At 44.5% G+C, this 24,657-nt stretch overlaps 1 protein-coding gene across 4 annotated transcripts in view; it reads left to right on the plus strand.

Moving 5' to 3' along the window:
• The window catches only part of LIMD1 (LIM domain containing 1), a 62,379-nt gene extending 38,435 nt beyond the window's left edge, over positions 1-23,944 (plus strand). For all 4 annotated transcript variants that reach the window (XM_075921875.2, XM_075921877.2, XM_075921876.2 and 1 more), the window contains 6 exons: positions 2,481-2,548; positions 5,411-5,473; positions 8,142-8,272; positions 11,051-11,102; positions 12,361-12,429; positions 15,450-23,944. In XM_075921875.2, coding sequence (XP_075777990.2) covers positions 2,481-2,548; positions 5,411-5,473; positions 8,142-8,272; positions 11,051-11,102; positions 12,361-12,429; positions 15,450-15,587 — 521 coding nt within the window. In that variant the 3' untranslated portion in view covers positions 15,588-23,944. The remainder of the gene's footprint in view (positions 1-2,480; positions 2,549-5,410; positions 5,474-8,141; positions 8,273-11,050; positions 11,103-12,360; positions 12,430-15,449) is intronic.
• The last annotated feature ends 713 nt before the right edge of the window (positions 23,945-24,657 follow it).

A 24,657-nucleotide genomic window follows, 5' to 3' on the forward strand; every position in this document is an offset into this window, starting at 1 on the left:
AGAGTTCTGGATTAAAGAAGTTCAACCTGTAGTTTATCTGGAGAATCAACTTGTCAAAGTGAGCTGCGTTCATAAATTCTACTTGGGCCCAGAGTGCAAACCCCTGTCTGCTCACAGAAGTGCGTGTTATAGGCACTTTCCTCCCTGCCCCAATGAAACACTGAAGTTTGTCAGGCTATTACCCAGTGGGTTTTTGAAACACATGTCTGTTTTCCTGTCCAGGCTGTCTGAAACTTCTGACCTTGCTGAACAGTGGTTTTGGCCAAGGCTAAGACCTAGTCTGGAACATTGTTTCCTAATATGGTTAACAAGCTGTGCTTTCCTATCCCACTTGGCAATAAAAAGCTATAGTAACTCAGTTGTCCTTTAGTGTGACAGACAATCCTGTCTAGTACATGTGGTTCTTGTATCATAGCTAGTCCCTTAAGTGCACTTGTTACCTATCTGTACTTTTTATAAAATTGGCTGCTGCTTATGCAAACAGTAGCTGATTTTTCATGCAATATGTCTGGAATATTTTTTGCGCTCTTCCAGATCGAGCGCTACAGACAAAGGGTGAAATCCTGACCCAACTGAAGTCATTGGCAAAGCTCCCACAAACTTCAATAAGGCCATGCTTTCACCTTGTATTCTGTACAAACATTTGATTTTTTCCATCTAGTAGTGCATGATATTTTCTGGCCTGTCTGAAAGCGCCCTCTGGTGCACATGCCATATGATAGATTACACAATAAAGTTGTTTTATTCATTTTTCTCCTTTCTTAATTTTGTGTTTTATAGTGAGTGGCATTGTTATTTGGTGAATGCCAACATTGTGTTTCATGCTGAACAGAATCTAGAGGAGACCATGAATCCTGTCCGTAGGAACTTTCACTGTAAGCAAAGCAACGTACAATAATCTGACAGTCTTTGCTTTCTTAGACAATAATTTCCACATGCAGTGTATCAAATGGGATGTTCTGTCCTGCTCCTAGCATTATACTTCCTTTTCCTTACCTACGTTTCATGTTTGTGCCTGAAATCAGACTCTGGCCATGTAGGTTCTAATCAGGAATAGGGATGTCATAGTGTAGTCAAGTGGTTGCAGGGCTGCCAGGGGTCCTGGCCCTGTGAGGCTGATGATGCTCCTAGCCCCGTGAGGCTACCAAGGCTCCCGACTCCCATGGGGCTGCCGGCAGCCCTATGAAGAGTTTAACAGCTGTTGATAGCCAATAAGTGTAAGTTTATGGGTTAACTGGTTAAACTTTTACGTCCCTAGACAGTCTGGTTTGTCCAGTGTAAATGGCAGAGGGGCATTGCTGGCACATATCACATTAGTCGATGTGCAGGTGAACGAGCCTTTGATGGTATGGCTGCTGTGCTTCCGTCCTATGATGGTGTCACTAGGGTAGATATGTGGACTAGGGATGTAGACGGTTAACTGGTTACCTGGTGACCATTAGGCTCACCAGAATGTTTACCTGGTAACCAGTTGACCAGACTGCCAGCCTCATAGAGCTGCCTGGGCAAGAACCCCAACCAGGTCAGAATGGCAGGCAGGACCCCAGCCGTGCTGCAGTAGCCCCAGATTGCAGCCTCGCCTGCAGATCCTGACCCAGCAGCCCAGGGCCTGACCATGTCACTGTGACCACAGGCCCCAGATCCCAGCCATGGCTCCTGACCACGGGCCCGGCTCCTGGACTCGCCTTCCACCAGGCTGCAGCTCCCAGCTGCAGCCCCAGACCAGGCTGCGTTGCAGCAGACTCGGACTTGGACGTGCCACATTGCAGTGGCTTTGGACCCAGCTCCCAGCACCACCTGCAATGCAGAGGCCCTGGCGCTGGCTACACCATGGTCCCAGTGGCTCTGGACCCGGCCACACTGCAGCGGACCTGGCAGCAACAGTAAGATCCCTGTCCTGGCTGCCCTACGCCCACCAACAGTTAACCAGTTAAACCAGATAATTGTAATTGTTTCACTGGTTAACTGTTTTGATCAATATTTACATCCTTAGCGTGGGCAGCCTTGGCAACGGGTGAGAGATGGCGTTTTGTGGCTTTATGCCGTATGTTGTGCTGAGATCATTTCTTAGGTAAGTTTTATTCAGTAAAAGGATGTTGAGGTTTTGATTACCATCCAGCCGCGTGGAATGTGAAACTCTCCTTGTTGGAAAACCACCCTCCTTGCAACCTGGTGATTAGAGACCAAAGCTCACAGGACTGTTGTTGTTAAAAAGAAATCTTGGTTAGTGGCATTCTGGGTTTAGAATGGTTTTAAAATTCAGCTCTGTTGAATATTAATAATGATATAATTGCTGCTGTTTTGACTGTAGCATGTAGGAGCTCTAGTCAAGAACTAGTGCCCCATTGTGCGAGGTTTTGCACCAACACAGAACACAAAGGCTCTCCCTATCCCAAATGCCTCTCTGGTATCAGCTTTTGATGATATTTTCCCCCATCTATCTACTGACCTGTATTTTCTCTCTTCTTGTTGCTTCCTAGGTCGAAAACTGAGAGGAAAAGCCTTTTATTTTGTTAATGGAAAGGTGTTCTGTGAAGAAGATTTCCTGGTGAGTGCATTGCTGCCTAGTGCTTCTCCCATTGAAGACTGTAAAGGAAGCCGCTCACAGAACCATCCAACTGATGTTTCAGCAAAAGACTGTCAACAAGCAGCAGTCCCTGGAAAAAGAGCTGGGTTGTGTGTTTAGATATGGTGGGGATGAGGGCATGATAAGCAGATGGTTAGAGGAAAAATAAGGGAGGGAAAAGATTTTTTTCTCTCAACTTTCTCTGACTGGGCATTTCTGAGAGAGAGGAGACACCCTGATGTGCTGTGGTCAAAGGAAGTGGAGCAATGCTTACAAATATTTATTAAATATCTGTCTGATTTAGGTGCATTGCATAACAACACCTTGAAACACAATTAAGGCTTCTGCTGCTCTTTCACACAGCTGTGGAAGTGACACACTTAGAGCCCATTGACAAAGTCCATTGATGTCAATGGGCTTTGGGACCAGACCCTTACTTTGAGTACAGACAGTCCCCGGGTTACATACAAGATAGGGACTGTAGGTTTGTTCTTAAGTTGAATCTGTATGTAAGTCGGAACTGGCGTCCAGATTCAGCCGCTGCTGAAACTGACCGCCAGTTCTGACTTACATACAGATTCAACTTAAGAACCCCAAGCTTCCCCAAGTCAGCTGCTGCTGAAACTGATGAGCGCTGATTCCAGGAAGCCTGGGGCAGAGTAACTCTGCCTCGGGCTTCCTGTAGTCAGCCCCTGGTCAGTTTCAGCAGCGGCTGACTTGGGGACGCCTGGGGCAGAGCAACTGGGGTGCTGCTGGGTTGGTCCAGTAGCACCCCTCGGCGCTACTGGACCAACCCAGCAGCACCCCAGCTGCTCTGCCCCAGGCGTCCTGATTCAGCCACTGCTGAAACTGACCAGCAGCAGCTGAATCAGGACCTGGGGCAGAGCAGCTGGGATGCTGCCGGGTTGGTCCAGTAGTGCCCAGAGCGGGTGCTGCAGGACCAATCCGCAGCGCCCCAGCTGCTCTGCTCCAGGGTCCAAAACAAAAGCCTGGTCTGCTGGGGGGGGGCACACTATCCGCACCCCCCCTTCCCCCAGCAAACCAGGGACACGGGGAGCAGAGCGGCAGCGGGGTGCCGCGCCTCTGAGGCTTTGCTCTGGCAAAATCTCAGAGGCGCGGGACTCCTCTCCCCCCCCCCCCCCCCCCCGTGGCTGCGGCTTCAGTCCCGGTGCCTGTGGTCTGCTGGGGACCGTCCCCAGCAGACCACAGGCACCGGGACCCAAGCGGCAGCAGCGGGCGGGGTCCCGCGCTTCTGAGGCTTTGCCAGAGCAAAGCCTCAGAAGCGCGGGAAACCGCCGCTGCTGCCGCTTGAAACCCGGTGCCAGAGCAAAGCCTCAGAAGCCCGGGAACCCGCCCGCTGCTGCCGCTTGGGTCCCGGTGCCTGTGGTCTGCTGGGGACGGTCCCCAGCAGACCACAGGCACCGGGTCTCAAGCGGCAGCAGCAGCGGTTCCCGCGCTTCTGAGGCTTTGCTCTGGCAAAGCCTCAGAAGCGCGGGAACCCGCCCGGTGCCCCTGGTCTGCTGGAGATGGTCTCCAGCAGACCAGGGGCACCGGAGCAGCTTACGAACGGGGCTTTCTCGCCCCGGAGCTCGCAGGTAGCAATCCGCTACCTCGACCTCCGGGGCGAGAAAGCCCCGTTCGTAAGTGCGGATCCGACATAAGTCGGATCCGCGTAAGTCGGGGACTGCCTGTACTGGGCTGAACTAGGTGAATACTATTTCACTAGAAACATTCCTCTGGTCGTTTATGGAATATGGTCTGTACCATATGTAGGTGCATCTACCGAGTGCAGCAATAACCTAGAATACAGAAACGGTCTTGACTCCAGACACAGAGATGGCTAGTTCTTGGACACACTGGAAAAACAACATGTAAGGGGGAGAAGACCAGGGAAAAATAAGTTATTCTGTGGGTCTTTAAGACCTTTAGAAAGGTGGTTTTTGTTTTGTGAGTGAGTTAGTTTGTTGGTAATTGGTTGTTAGTAAATTGTCAGTGAACAAGTTCATTCTGCTCTCCCCCACCTCCTTCCAGAGCCCTCTAATTGATCGACCTCAGCGATTGCTGTTGGGGAGGAGTCAATTCTCCCCCACCGGTGTACTTAAAAGCAATAGATGTTAATAATCCAAGCGTTGAGACATGTACAGTCTAACTAAATGCATTAAAATACTTCGTGAGTCTGATGCTTTCTACCAGTCATACTATGTAGGGCAGTCGTAGAGGATGCCAGTGACATTTGGTGTGAGTAATGTTAAAGTAGCATTAATGTACTTAACAGTCAGGTCCATTTGTTTAGTTCTTAACAAAAAGAATCCTCTGGGCCAAATTATATTTTGAATTATACTAGTATTAAGATGGCACAGTGCCACTGACTTCATTAACATTCATGTTACATTTACATCAGTGTAACTGAAAGTAGAATTTGGCAAGTTTATATTTATGGGCCTAGTGAGATTGTGGGCCAGATTTTTCAAGTTAGGTCAGTATCTATCTGTATATACCTAATTTGCAAATACAAATATGAGATGTACATGCATAATAAATACCTGATATGTGTGCGCACATCGCCAAGTAAGCGCACATCCATTACCAGTGTATCCTTAATTTGCATGTGCACATCTGGTACTGTCAACTGACATATGTTAAATTCAGTTTAAACTTAAATTGTCAGTCTAATGTTAGGAGAATTTCGATACACTCGACATTTTGAAAATCAGACCCTGTAACTTTGGCACATTCGAATGATAGCCTACACAATAACCGTTGTTCAGACAAAACAAAAATAAGTTTTGTTGTGCGTTACCCAGCCTTGTAAAATGTTAAGCAATTTTTTTTTCTTCCTTGCAGTATTCTGGTTTCCAGCAGTCAGCTGACAGGTGTTTCATTTGTGGTCATTTGATAATGGACATGGTAAGTGATGCTGGCCTCAGAGAGAAAACAGCACTTTAGAACGGTGCCTATAAGGCAAAAGAAATGCAAATATAGAATCGCCTCATTTGATCTGTCAGTCTAGCTGGTGTGTTCACTTGGGACAGTGAAAGAACCCTAATCCTCTGGCTTGCCATTGCTGGAAGCAAAACTATCATCCGTTCACGCTTGTTGCACTGACACGTTTTCAGCATCTGTTCCAAATGAACGTTGCTTTGAGGAGCAGGTTATTTTAAAAACACACTGACTTCTTGTGAGCTCTTGTGGCAGTTTATTGATGATCCTGTCCATACCCACTGCATGAGACCATGGCTCCCTGCAGCCTATTGAGCTGGGAGCTGGTGGGACATTGGTGGGCTGGCCTATAGTATCTGTTATGAATGCTGGGCCTCCCTTTGTTAAGTTTGTCTCAGCCTGTTGCAGAACAGTGGAAAGAGAGATTTTCATATGTGGTGTCCCCATAGCCTTAAGTTTTTGGACAGGGTTTAAAGGAAAAATCAGTCGTTTTTTCCCTTTCACATTTTTGTAATTTAGAATCTCTAAATCTAGCCCCTGCCAACTCTTATTTTCCAGCTAAGCAATCCTAGTCTTTGGAATGTCTTGTTGTATGTAGCTCTCAGCTGCTCTTCTTTGGACCATTTCTATCTCTGCTAAATCATTCCTAGAATTACATTTACTAAAATAGGACATAGTATTTCAGATGACACAACACCATTTTCTGGTGTAATGTCACAAGTATACTGTGTTCATGAGCACATAAGAATGGTCATACTGGGTCAGATCAATAGTCCACCTAGCCCAGTATCCTGTCTGCTGACAGTGGCTGGTGCCAGTTGCTTGGAGGGAGTGAACAGAACAGGGCAATTTATCCAGTGATCCATCTCATGTCATCTTGTCCCAGTGTCTGGCAGTCAGATAGTTAGTGATACCCAAAGCATAGGTTTGCATCACTGACCACTTCGTTAATAGTGGTGGTTGGAGCTATTCTCCATGAATTTATTTAATTCTTTTTTGAACCCAGTTATACTTTTGGTCTTTAACAACATCCCCTGGCAAGGAGTTCCATAGGGACTGTATTGTATGAAGACATACTTCCTTTTGCTGTTTTAAATCCGCTGCCCATTAATTTCATTGGGTGGCCTCTGGTGTGTTTGGGTTATATGATGGGCTAAATAACACTTCCTTGATCATTTTCTCTACACCAGATGTAATTTTTAGACCTGTACTTTTATCTCCTCTTAGTCACCTCTTTTCTAAGAAGAACTGCCCCTGTGTCTTTAATCTCTTCTCCCATGGAAGCAGTTTCACACCCCTAATCATTTTTGTTGCCCTTCTTTGTACTTCTACCAATCCCTAAATAGCCTTTTTGAGGTGGGGCAACCAGAACTGTCCTCAGCTTTCCAGGTGTGGATGCAGCAGAGATTTATTTAGTAGCATTATATTTTCTCTCCCTTTTTTCTAACACTTTATTATTTTTTTTGATCCTCTTATTTTTTTAATGCGGGTGATACATTTAATTTGATCCTCTCTTGTGGTGTGTTAAACAAGTTTCCATGCTGCTTGAAGATATTTCACTCTTGTGATTATTTCTTTTCATTTCTGCTTAAATAGATTCATTATTTCAGTGTAATTTCCTTTTTTTCTAAGTTAAATGCTACTGTAGTGCCTTTCTTTGGTATTTCCCCTCTGCCAAGGTGATAAATTTAATTGCAGGTTGAACCTCTCTGGTCCGGCATGATTTTAGTTAGCTGGATGTCCACTTATGGGACAAGTTTCCCGCAGTCCCACAAAGTTTATTTACGGCCACCAGTCCTGGTTCTCAGTGTTCAGTGCTGTTGTTTAGCTCTAATTTACCCCTAAATGTTCTCTAACAGCCCACTAAGCAGTGGAAGTGTTGGTGATGCTGCCGGACAATATAGACCTCCTGTGGTTCTGCAAATTCTCTGGTTTGGCACCAGTCACGTCCCAAGGGCACCAGACTAGAGAGGTTCAATCTGTATGTTGTTGTTGCTGCTACTCAATGGTTCAGCTATAGTTCCCTCTCGGACTAGATTCTGTGCTCCATTTCATATGAAATTTAGAATTGCCTCTCCACATGTGTGTTCCAGAATCGCTCTCTTCTTCCCCTGCCCGCCCGCCTGCCCGCCCCTTCCCCCTTGCTGCACATGGTATTTCAAAGTGGCAGCACCGCATGGAGCATAGAGTCATCTGGGCACTCCCCTGCTTGCCTCATGCTCCCTTCAGTGCTTTTGCCTTTGAAGTGGGGCTGTTGCTACACTTCAAAGCCAGAGGTGCCCTTATTGACTAATCGAATAGTTGATGCAAATTAATCTAAATTAATTTAAATTTAATCTAAATTTAACATCCCTATTCCAGAACCAGCTGCTCGAAGAAACAGTCATTAATGGTGACTAGAAATTTTATCTCTGCTGCCCATCCTGAGGTGACATGTACCCTGTAAACATGAAGATAGTTGAAACCTTCCATTATTACTGAGTTTTCTGTTTTTGTAGCCTCTCTAATCTTCCTTAGCATTTCACAGTCACCAACCCTATTCTGGCCAAGTCGTTGGTAGTGTTGCTTCTACTGCTATACTCCTCATTTTTTTAATGCCTGTTTGTGAGCGCTCTTTGTCTTTGTTTTATTGCAGATCCTGCAGGCTCTAGGGAAATCATACCATCCAGGCTGCTTCCGTTGTGTGATCTGTAACGAATGTCTGGATGGAGTGCCATTCACTGTAGACACTGAGAACAAAATCTACTGTGTCAGAGATTACCACAAGTAAGAAAGTGAACAGCTAAGTATGCCTAGTCAGAAACCATTAAAACCTTCAAAATAGTGTGGGTATTTGGACTAGTGGGATGAGCCATGGGACTGGGTGCTAGGAACTCCTGATCACTTCCCTTCGTTTTGTCACTGACTTCCAATATGGCCTTGGGTAAGTCATTTAACACCATTTGGAAAATTGATGTAATACCTCAACTATCTCATAGGAGGATTGTATAATTCAGTCAGTTAATGTTTGTGAAGTGTTTTAAGGGAGTAAGAACTAAATCTGCCCTGAAGTAAATCAGTCAGTCCCTTTGAAGCCAATGGGAACTACACTCAGTTGCACCAGGGGCTGAGTCTGGCTTGTAAGAGCAAAATGTAATTAGAACGTCAATGCTGAATATATATATATATGTGTGGGGGGGGGGGGTTAGTATCCAGCTTTGTATACAGTTAGTTAAACAAATGATGAATCCTAAAAAAAATCTACTAGTGATTTGTGAGTAATGTACTGTCTAGGGCAGGGGTGGGCAATAATTTTTTGCCGGGGGCCACTTTGGAAATTTGTGAAGGGGCAGGGCATCAAGAGGAAGGGGCGAGGCCAAGATACTTCCTGGTTTCCCCACCCCAAGACAATGATTAGTATGGGGACGAGGGAGTGCCTTTGCCCCCCGCCACATTCCTCCCATGCTCCTGGCTTGGGAGGAGACTTCCTGCACTCCCCTGCCCTTAGGCCAAATAGGACCTGGGAGTGCGCAAAGCCTCCTCTGCTCTCCCCTCCGCCCTGCGAGCAGCGCAAGGCGCTTCAAAACGCCACGTGCTCCTGGCAGGGTGGGAGGAGGCTTTGCGCTCTCTCCTGCCCCCAGGCTCTAATTGGCCTGGGGGCGGAGGAGCAGCAGGGCCTCCGCCAGGCGAATCCACCTGTTTGGCGGGTCAAATCAGGCCCGTAGAGGCCCTTTTACCCACCTCTGATCTAGGGAGATTGAAGAGCCGCTGTTGTAGCTGCTACACATAATATTAGACCCACCAGTTGACAGGCACTTTGATCCATCCACTTGCTCCATTCTGCTGCTGCTTTCCTCTAATGATCAGCAGGGTATTAAAATATACCCTATACCTGCTCTCAAATGCTCCATTGAATTATCTTACGTTGCTCTTGAGACAAGGTTTTAATTTCTTGTCGATGAAACAATTATTATAAAAGAATGCATACTCCCTTGCCTGTAAAATGATTAGACCCACCCACAATGCTACACACAGCTTGATCCTGCCCTGGTGCAATGAAGTTGTAGCCCGTATCTTTTAATATGGCTGTGAATGGACGATCCTTGTGTCTGACTTTCCTTATCCCCACTTCCACCTCTCTGAGTAACCATTGTTAGCAGTTCCTACTTCTGTTGTTTTCAGGCAGATAATGCAATAGTGTCCGATTCCTTCTTCCTAGTTCTTTGTCACATGACGCTCATTGCTCTTTCAAAGACTACTTCTTCCATCTGAAACCTACTCCTGAATGGCTGAACATTCTGCAAGTAAATAGTATGTGTAGATGAAAGGTAAATCCTAGGGCCAGACCATGAAATTTTCAAATATCCAGACTATCTTTACACAGGAAGCAAATTGCTACTCTAAGCTGGCAGTCTACTATTATGTTGTATGTGGTCCATTAAAGATGGCTTGTGTGCTTTAGGGCAGGGGTGGGAACCTTTTTTGGCTTGGAGGCCAGTGACCCAGAGTAAAATCAGTCAAGGACCGCGCACAAAGAAACCCCTCACTAACCTGGCGCCCGACTGAGAAATAGAAAGACACTCCCCACATTCCCCTCACACACCAGAGCCTGGAGGGGCCCAGCCTAATAGTATTTTTGTGTGCTCCAGCACCGTGGTGGGGCAGTGGGGAGGCTGGAGTACCAGCACAGGCTCCCCAATGAATGGCGGAAGGGCTCAGGAGCTGGATCCAGAGACGTCCAGGGGCCACATCCAGCTTCCAGGCCTGAGGTTACCACCCCTGCTCTAGGGACAGACTACTATGATCTGGAGATCTGCAGCTGCTAGCTTTCTTTGGCTCCTTCAGAGAATATCTAGCCATGCTCACCGCTCCTGAAAGAAAGATTTCAGTTTTGAAAAACATGTCTAAACACATGCATCTGACGAAGTGGGTCTTTGCCCACAAAAGCTTATGCTCCAACACTTCGGTTAGTCTATAAGGTGCCACAGGACTCCTCGCCGCTTATGTCTGAACACAGTTGCCCTTGCCTTCTAGAGGGGAAACAGAATATTAAGAGCTGGCCTCAGAAATAGATTCTAACAAGTATTTAGTGCAAAATGACAGCTCTTCATATGAAAGCAATTTCTGTCAGTCACACCTGGATATAACTGACACAAATGAAATTTTTAATGTATCATGTACAACATTCATTGATAAATAGTCCGGATGCTCCATGTCCCAGATGTATGAAGAACTTGGAGATTGGCCTTGGAATTTACTATTTCCTCAATAAATAATGTTGATTGCAGATTGTGCAGCCATTTGAACCAATATGGGGGTTATGTGGTGGTATCCAATTTATTAAAAAGTGAACTACTGAACAGTGCAATAAAAAGCTCTTCACTATCCTTGCAAATAAAGTAAAAAACATTACTGTCAAAAAGTCATTAAAGTAAAAAAGATTACCTCTGTCAGAATGTACAAGCCTCTTTCCTACTGATGGGTGGGTGGGTGGGTGGGTGGGTGTGTGTGTGTGTGTGTGTGTGTGTGTGTGTGTGTAACTTCAGTTTCTCATTGCTCTTATAGAGTTTTAGCTCCAAAATGTGCAGCATGTGGACATCCCATTTTGCCAAATGAGGTAAGAGCCTTTTTTTCTATTGCTTACACTTTTTCCTCCACTGGTTTCATGGGGACTCCTAGGATCATGTTACTTTCCCCCTTTGTGCCTCATCCTCTGTCAAACAGAATGCTTTCTGGGCTCACTAGAGCTGTACACTTCCTCCGGAGTGTGGCCGTCACATCAATCTCTGCCTCTGTAGGCCCAAAGTTAAGGGGCAATGTTTTAGACTCATTGGTTCCTTTGTATGATAATTCAGTTTGCTACCACTAGGTTAACCTGGTCTTTTCAACCTCTGTGAGATTTCATTGCCGTTACTGTTAGGTCAGACTAACTTCTCCCTTAGTGAATACAAAGTTGCTGATTTTGAAGAGTGTTCCATGTATGAGAGAGTGCTCTCTACTTTATCGAGTGCTTATTCATAATTATCTTGTTAATGTAACTCTTTTGATAGAACCAGTTAAAAATGCTGGGGCACTTTCTCAGAAATGTGAAATATGGAAGGATTTCATATACTCCTTGGCGTATCCACTTGAGATTGACCTGGGCAGCAGAAACCTTTCTTTTAATCTCTGATGTTTAATTTTCCAGAGATGCCTAGAGTAAAAAGATGACAAAGCTTTGCTAAAAGCATATCTGCGGCAGGTTTATTTGAGGTTTTCTACCAGGGCTCATCTACTTTGCATTCCTTTTTCAAAAGAGGAATGCAAATGAAGCAGATCAGAAATTCAAATGGAGCGTGGATTTACAAATCTTGTGCTTCATTTGCATAATCGCATTTGAGCGCTTTTTCGAAAAAGGGTTTTTTGTAAAACCCCCTGCAGTCTAGGGTTTTTTGTAAAACCCCCTGCAGACAGAGTTCTTTTGGGTGGAGGGAAGAAATTCCAGTTTTCAAAAGAACCCGTACTCCTGAAAAACTGAGGTGTATGGGTTCTTTGGAAAAAGTGGGTTTTTTTTCTGAAAGAACCCTGTCTAGACTGCAGGGGTTTTTCCGAAAAATCCTTTTTCAAAAAAGCTCTTGGATGCGATTATGCAAATGAAGTGCGAGATTTGTAAATCTGCACTTCATTTCAATTTTCGATCTGCTTAATTTGCATTCCTCTTTAGAGAGAGGAATGCAGTCTGGACATAGCCCCAGTGGCTCACGTGCATTTATTCACTATCCATATTGTTGCAGCAAGAAATTCACAGAACCCATGTGTCATTTCCTCCTTTAATCCCTCCCCATCTGTTTAATGTATCTTTTCCTTTTAATGCGTTGTTTTTATATCTTTTACAGGGGTCCGATGAAACCATTCGAGTTGTATCCATGGACAAGGATTACCATGTGGAATGTTATCGATGTGAGGTGGGTCAGTAAGTTCCCACGGTCAATGTGAAAAATATTACTATTTTTAAAAGACACAAAATACACAGGTATCTTGGGAACTCAGCAGATCAACAACTACAACCTCATGTTGTTAAGTTCCTACTGCAATTATCAACTACTGGAAGATGTGCAAGATAATATGTCTACGGACTAACGTTTCCAAGGAGATATCCAGATTCTGATGTGACTTACTACCTGGAAATTCAATCTTGGGAGATTTGATTTTCATTTTGCTTTTGATTTGACAGGTTTGGCACAGCTCCCCTAATGGGAGCATTTATTATTACAGGACTTCAGCAGAATCAGGCATATTCTCCATGTTGTCTAGACTTCTGAGCAAGTTTAGGTGTCACAATGGTCATCTAAATGCCTGTATCTCCGTTGCTAATGTTGAGGAACTGTATTAGCAACGCAACAATAGGAAGCCCTGATAGTTTTACACTGGTGTAATTCTGTTGACTTAAATAGAGAACATAAGAACGGCCATACTGGGTCAGACCAAAGGTCCATCTAGCCCAGTATCCTATTGTGGCAAGGTCCTTGCACAGGCCCCTTGCCTTGGGACCCCTTCTTGGGTCACAAATCAACCAGAGATCCTTTCTGGTGCAGTCACCTGGGCCTTTTATTGTCAGTGCCCATTTCCCACCACTTTCTCTTTACAGAGTTTTTGTTCACAGCGCAAACAGCCAGCCTCTCCTTCTGGCTGGGGAGCCCACTCAGCCACACTCTGGTTCCCTCTCTTCACTTCCCCTCTGGCTGCCTTCTGTTGCCCTCTGGCTAATGAGGCCCACAGCTGCTTCCATTAGCCCTTCAGGCATGGACTCACTCAGCTGACTGTAATTGGCCTTTTCAGCCACGCTGTAGTGGCAGAGCTCTGGCTTAGCCAGCAATCTGTCACACGTCTTCCAACAGTGGCCAATGCTAGATGCCCCAAAGGGAATGAACACATGTAATCATCACATGATCCCTTTCCTGTCATCCATTTCCAGCTTCTGACAAACCGAGGCTAGAGATGACATTCTTATCCATATTGGCTAATAGCCATGGATGGATGTAACCTCCATGAATTTATCTAGTTCTTTTTTGAACCCTGTTAGTCCTGGTCTTTACAACATCCTCTGTCAAGGAGTTCCACAGGTTGACACTGTGCTGCATAAAGAAAAACTTCCTATTTTTGTTTTAAACATGGTACCTATTAATTTAGTCTGGTGACGCCTAGTTTTTATGTTATGGGAACAAGTTAATAACTTTTCCTTATTCACTTTTTCCACACCAGTCATGATTTTAAAAACCTCAAGTCTCCTATTTTCTAAGCTTAAAAGTCCCAGTCTTTTAAATCTCTCTTCATATGGGACCAATTCCAAACCCCTAATCATTTTTGTTGCCCTTTCCTGAACCTTTTCCAATGCCAGTATATCTTTTTTGAGATGAGGTGACCACATCTGTACACAGTATTCAAGATGTGGGTGCACCATGGATATATATAGAGAGCAATAAGATATTCTCTATCCTTTTTTTAATGATTCCTAACTTTGTTTGCTTTTTTGTCTGCCGCTGCACATTGAGTGAATATTTTCAGAGAACTATCCACGAGTCCAAGTTCTCTCTAAGTGGTTATAGCTAAATTAGTCCTTATCATATTGTATGTATAGTTGGGATTATTTTTTCCAGTGTGCATTACTTTACATTTATCAACATTAAAATAAATTTTCCATTTTGTGAGATCTTTTTGAAGCTCTTCACAGTCTGCTTTGGACTTAATTATCTTGAGCAGTTTAGTATCCTCTGCAAATTTTGCCACCTTGCTGTTTACTCCTTTCTCCAGATCATTTATAAATGGGTTGAACAGGATTCGTCCTTACCTCTCTCCATTCTGAAAACTTACCATTTATTTGTACCTTTGTTTCCTGTCTTTTAACCAGTTATCAATCCATGGGAGGACCTTCCCTCTTATCCCATGACAACTTACTTTACTTACGAACCTTTGGCGAGGACCTTGTCAAAGGCTTTCTGGAAATCTAAGTACACTATAGCCACTGGATCTCCCTTGCCACATGTTTGTTGACCCCTCTCTTTCCCCCCAAAGGACTCTGGTAGATCATTAAAGCATGTTTTCCCTTTACAGAAACCATGTTGATTTTTTCCCCAACAAATTATGTCCATCTATGTGTCTGACAATTTTATTCTTTACTATAGTTTCAACTAATTTTCCTGGTATGATGTTAGACTTACCGATCTGTAATTGCCAAGATCACCTCTAGAGCCCTTTTTAAGTAGTGGTGTCACATTAGCTATCTTCCAGTCATTAGATACAGAAGCTGATTTAAGGGATAGGTTACAAACCACAGTTAATAGTTCCTCAGTCTCACATTTAAGTTCTTTCAGAACTCTTGGGTAAATGCCATCTGGTCCCAGTGACTTGTTACTGTTAAGTTTATCACTTTGTTCCAAACCCACCTCTAATGACGCCTCCATCTGAGACAATTCCTTAGATTTGTCACCTAAAAAGAATGGCTCAGGTTTGAGCATCTCCCTAACATTCTCGGATGTGAAGGCTAAAGCAAAGAATTCATTTAGTTTCTCCACGATTACCTTATTTGTCTTTGAGTGCTCCTTTAGCATCTTGATCGTTCAAGGGTCCCACTGGTTGTTTAGCAGGCTTCCTGCTTCTGACGTATTTAAAAACCATTTTGCTATTACTTTTTTTAGAGTAAGACCGTGACCTCAGCCTGGAGAGTTGAAGAAAAATACTAATGTATTTAAAACTTATAGGGACATAACTTACCATAAAATACTAAATCAGAGCAACCTTACCATACTGGTGGTTGAATCTTATAGATGTGGATGATGGATGCTTTCCTGTCTATGATAAATCTAGATACTTGGGGCTTATTTTGAAAGAGCTGTCAACATGTACTCACTACTGGGGTAAGATACTAGTTTGATTCTTGCATCAGAAAGCAAATGCACATTTGAATAGCCACTCTGTCTCTTTGTAGGATTGCGGGATGGAACTCAATGATGAAGATGGACATCGCTGTTATCCGCTAGATGAACATTTGCTTTGTCACACTTGTCACCTAAAGCATATAGAGAAAGGCACAACTCCAGCAGCCATGTACCAGCATCACTACTAATCAGTACTGCTAATTCCCAGAAGCCTGTCAGAGGACTTGTTACAATGCACATTTTCTCCCCATAGATTTCCCGTATGCATTTCCCCCAATCAGTAATTTACAGTCAGAGGATACAAAGGTGCAAGCTACATTTTTTTTTCAAGATTTTTATGTATGTGAACTCCACTCGTATCAAAAATATGTTTATTCGAACATATGTTTTCTAGGCTGGACAGTTTATTTTCACGTGCCTTTTTCTGATCTCAAGGCCTCTTTGCTTTCACTTGAGAAGATTTTTTTTTTTCAGTAAAAGCACAACCATCTATCACATCAGTGAGCTTACATCATGCCATGCACAGTTAACAAGCCATTGACCTATCTACCTGCCTGCTGTGAACATTGTTTCCGTCTGCTAAGTGATTCCTGACGAGCACGTTTTAATACCAATTCTTAAAATCTTTTTTAAGTCTTTAGAAAAAGGGCTCTGTGCACAAAAGCACATTCAGACCCTTTTTTGTTCCCATAACACCGATGCCAGAAACAGTTGTGACGCAGAATAGCAGTTTGAGCACAAACAAAACAGGCACCTCTCTTGGCTGCTGAATGTCCACATTCCAACAGTGAGGGGTTTGGTTTTTTTTTTAAACTGCAGGAAGATATAGAAAGACATCTTGGCAGCTATGGACCTGTGCTGCTGCTTTTGCATTGGTATCAGTTAGTTGTACAAGCCTGAGCAACAAATTACATTTGAAAAGATCTGGATGCTGCAAATGTGTGCATGAGGGCACCCCGCTGTTCTCTCTTGCAAAGGTCACTTCAGAAAAGAGCTCTGTGCATACAGCCATTTCCTAGCCTTTCATTTAGTTCCTGGAGCTCAGATACCAACACTGCTGTGAAAAAGGTGAGAGTCAAGAAGGCTCAATACTCACTTCTACAGTGTTTATCTAGCTCATACGTATTTCATAGTCGTGCTTAGTTAACATTCTGGGATCAGCTTCAGGAACATGATGAGGGCTTTGCACAGATTTAGAGCCTAACTCTGCCACCCTCAATCGTGAGAGAGCCCATTGACACACGTGGATTTGCTCACATGAATGATTACTCAAGAACAGGGGTTGCAGGATTAGAGAGTCTTATTTTTTGTCTGTTTAGAAAGCAAAAATGGCAGATGTTTTTCCTTTTTATACATCCGTGCATTTTAATCAAAGATGGTGTGTGTGTGTGTGTGTGTGAGAGAGAGAGAGAGAGAGATTATTTTCAATACACATACCATGCATATTGAAGCCTTGCAGAAACTGGTGTCCAAGGTACGTTTTTTCAATTTAAAAAAACAGCTGTTTTGACTGCTGTTTAGTGTCTGTTAACTGACCTTCCCAAAATATTCAAAGTATATTGAGGACTAATTAAATACTAACTAAATCTTTTTGCATCAGTGCTAAGCTATTTATTCATCTCTGACCGTAGGGTATACCGTTTCCTCATAGATCCACCATGAAACAATGCCGACTAAATTAGCTAACCAGTGGTAACTACGTTCCAGGAATGAGCCTGAGCAAAGCAGCAATACTCTTCAGCCAAACATTTCCCCCAATAACAGCTTTTTGTCACTAGCAAAGTGCTTGAAGTTAAAAATCTAGGGTTGGATTCTGCCACTCTTACTCACATTGCATAGTATTTTACTCTGGGAGTAGTCCCACTGACATGAGTGAATTAACAATTGTTACTCAGCTAAGGAGGTCAGAATCTGGCTCTCAGTTGATACTATAATGTGTATATTTCTTCTGCTCCTACCCTCGCATTTTCCCCCTTAAAGCTGATAAGAGCTTTCTACAAGTTGGACAGCACATTCAACTTCACATGGCAGAATTAGGCGTGGCTGGGTTTTTTTTCCAGCAAATGTCATGAGTTGAGGCATTTTGGCCTATAAACCAATAGCTCTCTACCTCCTACCCAAAGTAACCCTCTGTCACTATTTCCCATGACAATAGCAACTTCCAGGTGCAGCAGGCACTTAGTGGTGAGGACCGATAGGGCTCTTTCCGAGCTATTAATAATGCTGTTTTTCCTGCTAGAGAGGATGCAAGAATGCACTGCAGATTGCTCCACTGTAGCCCATGGCCTGGAGACAAGCAACTTTTTCACATCTTCCCACTCTCCTTTCATTCCCTTCCCCTCATGCACATGCGATCTCTAAGGCTGTCTAAACCAGTGGAGGAAACTTTTGCTGTGTCTTTTAACACTTTAAATACTAATCTGCATTAATGACTTACTACTTACCCTCATTTGCTACAGTGTGAGTAGAAATAAACAACCCAGCAATATCAGGGTTTTTTATGCTGAGATCATTCAGCCACATGCAGATTTAATCAATTGCACAAGAAAGCAGAGTCAGTGGAGAGTGTCTGCAGGGGAGAACTAAGATGTGATTAGTGATGGGCAGGTTTCCAGTCCTATGCCTCAGTTTGTCTTCACTGCCCTGCTCTGGCCAGAAACTCTACACAGGTCTGAACTCTGATTTTGGCCCAGGGCTCGGTCACATCAGCAAACACCCAGCAAAGAACAGCAGACTGATATTTATGACCCTCTGTTAGATCAGTGGTTTTCAAACTACGGGTCGTGACCCAGTGCTGGGTCTCGTTGATGCAGAGTGATCAGGTGACCAGTGGGGGTGCAGAGGCAGGCTACTTGCCTGTCCTGGCACCACAGACTGCGCTGTGTCAGAAATGGCCAGCAACAGGATTGGCTCCTAGAGGAGCACTAGCTCCCTGAGCACTAGCTCCACACTCCCACTGGCTGGGAACCTGCTGCTGGCTGTGTCTGGGGGACAGCATGATCTGCGGTGCCAGGAGAGGCAGGAAGCTGCCTTAGCACCCCCACTGCACTGCTGCCTGGGAGCCACTTAAGATAAGCCCCTCCTGACCCAGACTTGACACCCTCCATGCAAGACTAGAGCCCGTCCCATAATTCAGAGTTCTCATCTTCAGCCCCACCTCAAAGCCCACACTTCTATCAGATTATGTTGGGTTGTGGGCATCAACAATTTTCTTCAACTGAGTCATGAGGGGGGAAAAAAAAGTTTGAAAACTACCGTATTAGAGGGATGCCTTTGCACGTACTTCATTGTGGCTGCTGGCCTTGGACGCTGACACTGGAATAGGGTTGGCAAACAAATCATGCAACATAGACCAGAAGGGATGGTGGGTTAGGGCTGTTCAGCAGGTTATTGAACAAGTGGGATAGTTTAGCTCTGAAGCCCCAATATTCCCAAAGACTTACAGCCTCCAGATGAATGAGGAAGGAATATTATTAAGGACTAGTGGTCACTGCATTAGTATTGAGAGGAAGATTCCTCTGCTAGTGCCTGTGACTCTGAGGCAGAGGTGGGCAATAATTTTTGAAAGGGGGCCACTTCACAAATTTTGGACGTGGCCGCAGGCTGACCTGGAAGGGGCAGAACTTGGGCAGAAGGGGCGGGGTTGAGAGCTACCGTGCTGGGAGCTTTGCTTGGCCTGGGGTCCCTGACCAATGGAAGGAACCTGGAGCCGAGGGGAGGGTGCTGGGGGCCTTTTGAATAGAAATAGGGGCTTATGGCTCCCAGGCAATGGGCTAGTGGGATTGAGAGCCACAAGTCCTTTCACTTTTTTGATCTGAGGAAGTGGGTCTGGCCCACGAAAGCTCATCATCTAATAAACCATCTGGTTAGTCTTTAAAGTGCTACATTGTCCTGCATTTTGCTTCAAGTCCTTTCACCTGATTCTTAAAGGGCTTGCACCTGCCGGGTGGCCACTAGGGTTGCCAGGTGTCTGGTTTTCGCCCAGACTGTCCGTTATTCGGGTCCCCCCGCCTGGTAAAAAAACCCCAAAAACAGAAAATACCAGACATGTGAAATGTCGGGTATTTCCTGTTTCCCTCGGATGGAAGCCCAGTGGAGACAATTTTCCTCTGGCATGGGTGGGGCAGTGAGAGCATGGGGCCAAAAGTGCCCCCCCCTTTTTGCTCACTAACTTTGGTCCCCCCCTTTTTTTTGAGGGGTGTGTGTGTATGTGCGCGCACAGTATTTTTTGTTAAACCATCTGGCAACCCTACTAGCTGCCAGGCAATGCAGCTGCCCAGCAAGCATGAGGCCTTTAAATAGAAGTAGTTGAAAGGGCTTGCGCATCTCCGGCTCCCAGGCAACACGCTAGGGGGTGGGGCCTGGAACTGCCTGGTGGGCTGGATCAAAGCCCTAGGCGGGCTGGATCTGGGCCACTGAGTGGCTTTTGCCCACTCCTGCTCTGAGGCATGATGGGGAGTTTTATACCTGATCTCAGCAGGCACAGAATCATCCCCAAAATATTTAAGAACTAAAACATCTAACCAGGGGTTCAGTAGGCAGCTGTTGAATAGCCAAGGGGTGCGTGCTGGTGAGGGAAAGCAGCAGTTGTGCTATATGTAAGAAGTCTGAGCCAGGTGTAGTAACATATGGGCCAAATACTGCCAAGTGCTGAGCACTCTTGACTCAATTTTCTGTAATGGAAGTTGAATCTGCTCAGCTCTGCACAAGATCCAACCCCCCATAGTGCTTGCAGCCACACCCAGCAATTGCAATCTAAGATTGTGCCAAGGTCCTTGGGCTGGAAGCAATGTAAATGAGCAGCCAATGAACATCCTTGTAAACTAAAGCATTCTCAGTGTAGAATGCTTAAATCACGTTCATAGGGATGAGGCAGAAATGCCAGGCCTTGCAGGCCTGCTCTATGCTCAAAAGATCAGCGATCCCATGGCTAAATTTTATTATATTCATTTTCAGAGCGCATTGGTATGCACACATTTCTGGTCATAGTTTGGTAAAGAGCTGAAAACGCGAACAAGCACTGGATTCTCTTTTAAACAAAACCACCATTTAGGGCAACCTGTGAGTGATGCAGATCAGAGATTGATGGGGTTATTTTGGGCAGCAGTCAGGCCAGAGGAAAAACAATCTCACAAGAAGTAGTTTTAAAACTATGCCCATGGAAAACTAGTCAGGGATGCTCAAGTACAGGACCACCTTACTGATCAGTAGATAATGGCTTTGAACCTCTTGGCTTTAAACTGTCACTCTGCTCTCTAACATGAAGAGGGGAGGGAAATGAGAGAATGAAAAAGTTATTCCATAGAAAGCCTCCAGAAAGCCATTCTGCTGTGAGTTACACTGGAGAAGATTCCTCTAAACTGATGGAAGATTCAGCTGCCAGTTCCACCTGGTGTCTTGTTTCTCATGTGAGCGCTCCCAAAGCTTGCATCATGGTCTTACTGTCATTTTTTAAGTTCCACGAATTATGAGCGGGGTGAACTTTTATTTTTTCTTGTGTGTGTTTACAGAGAGCGAGGCGGCGGCATTAAGCAATGGGAATGGAGTGTATGTGCTTGTGGTTTTGAAGTGTGAGTGTACTGACTTGCATTGCTCACCTGCCTGTTTTAACTTGTGCTGTTTGATCTTTGTCAGTTTGAAATGAATTTAAGATGCTTTTTTTTATTCCTGTTATTTGAGGAAGGTATTTACAGGTTTGCTTTAATGTCTGATGTGCATTTTCATCTGAGTTCCCTGTTTGCCGAGGCTCTCTTCCCCTCTGCATGGAGGGGAGACAGAAGACTTCACCAGAAGGCTGTAGTGGGCTGCCTTTAGAGTGTCATGGAACCCCATAGAACTCCTTCCACGAGCACTCTGCAGGACTGGGAGCCGTGATAGTGGCTAAAACCTGTCCTCCCAACATTTTCCCCTTCCAAGGCGGTAGATATCTGAACCTAGACTGATGCTGCTTGTAGTGGCCATTCTGCCCCTGTATCTGCCAGGGGAGTTATGCAGGCCATACAGAGCCTGAAAGCGATCCAGTCAGGGGAGAGGGAGGAGTGGGATCTCGGAGGAAGTGGGGAATTTCCTTCCTCATGGATCCAGAGATCCACTCCCTGTCCTCAAACATCTCCCTCAAGGGAATAATGCCAGGAAACTCTGAACCTGCAAGATGCTGAACAGCCTACCTGCTGCTGACTTTGCTGGGAATTGAGGGCACTCGGCACTTTGCAAGACCAAGGCTTCTGCAAGGTCAACCTGGCACACTTTCCTGGGCCATCTGTATCTTTTGCCTTGGGCATTTTGGCAGGAGAGGGAGAGTAGGTCTTAAGCCATTTAAATCTGCCTCTGTGGAGAGGTAAGAAAAAGATAGAGCTATCACAAGAAGTGCAAGCAATTCTGGCTTAAATTGCCTGGCTTATAAACATGATATCTCTATTGTTAACATGCACATGCAGTCTTTTGTTAAATGAGCTCTTGAAAACAGTATCAGCTGAGAACAGCATCATGCTCTGAAAGTTAGTCTAGCCTTTACCTGTGGAAACAGCTTTGCTCTTTTAATTTGCTTTTAAGGTAAAGGATATTTTCAAATCCCCATTTTGCATATGATTATTCATCACAGCCAAAGAGTTATTTAAATTAAAACTACCTAGGGTTTCCTTTCAAAAACTCAAGTTTAATAGATTTTTAGCTCAGCTCATGCTCTTAAACACATATATGAAAAATTGCAGTAAAGACGTGTGTTTTAAAATAGCATGAAAAGTAGTTAGTCTAAAAAATTCACAGAACTGTAGTGTCTATTAAAAGATTCCTGATTCTGCACTACTGAAGTCTAATGGAGGTTTGTCATTTCCGTGGGAGCAGAATTGAGGTTTTTTGGTTTTTTTGGGTTTTTTTTTAAGGCATGTTGTCAAAAATGCTTTGGTTGTGGGTGAGAATACAGTGACTTATGATCAGGGAGAAATAAGGGTCTTTGGGGGACAATTGTTCATCGTATTACCATAAAATTAATTAATGGATTTTTTAAACATTTTTTTTCATTGGATAGAGAGGGCACAGCCCTGCTTCTTCTAACTTCAGGGCAAGGAGTATGAGGCCCCCAAAGCAAAACACCGTGCTTTCTTCTTCTGTCTTTGTGTATGTCTGTGGAATTACAATGGGCTGGTGCTTTGTATAATAGAACTGCCAAGTGCGTGATGTCACTGAGACCTCCTTGTAGTGATAGCAAGTATCTCTAGGTTTCTGGGCTAGCTTTTGCAGGTGAATGTGGGATTCATTGGTCCTTGCTTATACTGGGCTGCATGATTGTGTCACACACTGCTGAAGTCATTACAGCAGGGATGGGATGGGTCAACAACATATGCTGTCCCCATCTTAAAATATTGCCTGAGCATGAGATTGGGGCACTGTGAGAGGACTTTCCCTTATCCCATCACATGGCATGTCCACTTTCTATGGCACTTGCTGTATGGCACTGTTCTGTGAACCGTAAGAAAGGCAGAGCTAGCAGTCTGCTCATGGGCTTCTGGAAATACTGGCCTTTTGAAAGAGCCACTAAGGGCACGTCTACACTGGGAAATGATTTCAAAATAATTTACTTTGAAATAACTCCCAAAATAACTATTTTGAATGTGTCCACATTAAAGGGAAGCCTCAAAATTAGTCCAAGGCAGGCTCCCTTAATATGGACGCACTACCTCGACTTAGAGCCCCAGGAAGTCCTGGGGCATAATTATTTTGAGTGACCGTGGGGAGTAGTTATTTCAAAATAGCAGCACCGGCGTGTCCACACTAGCGCCATTTCAAAATAACTATTTTGAAATAAGCGTTATTCCTCATGGAAAGCAGGAGTTATTTTGAAATAACCAGCCCCTTATTTTGAAATAACAGGCTTGGTAATGTGGATGCTTGTCTTATTTCAAAATAAGGGGGGTTATTTCAAAATAACTCCCTAGTGGAGACCTGGGCCAAGAGGGTTCACAGGGACATAGACTGAGGATCAAATTCAGGCTTTTCTAATTCTAAAATTCCTGAGCCCAATAAAAGGGAAACAGATGTTCGTGCAGCAGAGTGCACCACCTGCCAGCCTGAGGATAGAAGTTAGGCATAATTTGTGCCCTATGTGAAAATATAACATATAATCTAGTTCAATTAGATAAGTCACCTCATAGAGACTGTCCCCCATATACCTCTAGTGCTTGCTGCAAAAATAAATTAATAACTTGTTTCCAGAACTATTTTTATGCCCTTACTAATAAGGATCCTTGTTCTCAATGCAGCTGGTCTGCAGTATACACTCGAGCTCAGGCACACACAGGAATTACACTGCTTTCTACTCTACAAAGTAAATTCAGGAGCCAGGAGCCAATACTGAATGGTACTAATTTTTGTTTCCTTAAAACTCTAATCCAGAAGAGAGGGTTTTTAGAACAGTGTAACTAACCATGGCTACATGTGAATATGGTTTTCTTTCTTCTATGCTGTTAAATATTTATAATGAAGGCCTGTAGCAATGTCAAATCTTCTGGCCTGCTGTGATTTCAGTGATTAAAAGATAATACAATAACGTTGAGTCTGAATTCTTGTCTACCATGATTTAACAGGCTTTAGGAGAGTCAGAAATTGAGGGGGAGCATTATACATTGTGAACTGGGGGGTTGGGTCATGGATCTGCAATGGAAAACAAATATTTGATTAAGCAAGTTTTATCTATACGCCTTTATACTTTAGTGTACAGAGATTCCAGCCACAATTAATTCCCCATCCTTTCCCTCCCCCAGTTTCAACAATGAAACCTAGCTCAGGCTTAGTCCATCTTTTTAGTAACCGTGTGTGCTCTGTCCCTTGGGTAGACTTCTGTAGGAAGTTAATGTTCTAAGGGAGGAGGGGTTTTCCACAGAAAACTCAGTCTGGAGCTGCACACAAATGAGAAGGGGGGGGGGGAACCCTCACTGTGGCCTCCCAATGAGGAGAAAGACACTCCCCACATTCTCCTCACACACCAGAGCCTGAGGCCTCCAGCCTAATAGATCTTGTGTGCTCCAGCCTCATGGGGAGGAAGCAGGGGGGCTGGAGCACCAGCACTGGCTCCCCAATTTTGGGGGGGCCCTGAACCTTGGGGGATGGATCCAGGCAAGCCAAGGGCTGCATCTGGCCCCCAGGCCTGAGTCTCCCCACCTATGTTCTAAGGTTTCCTTCTGAGAGCTAGCTAAAGCCTGTTTTCCTCCTTGGTCCTATAAGTGTTTTCCTAAAAGCATTCTTATCTTTTAAAAAAAAGGT

Source organism: Pelodiscus sinensis, chromosome 2, assembly GCF_052426305.1.
Source record: "Pelodiscus sinensis isolate ZL-2025 chromosome 2, ASM5242630v1, whole genome shotgun sequence".
Classification (NCBI taxonomy): domain Eukaryota; kingdom Metazoa; phylum Chordata; order Testudines; family Trionychidae; genus Pelodiscus; species Pelodiscus sinensis.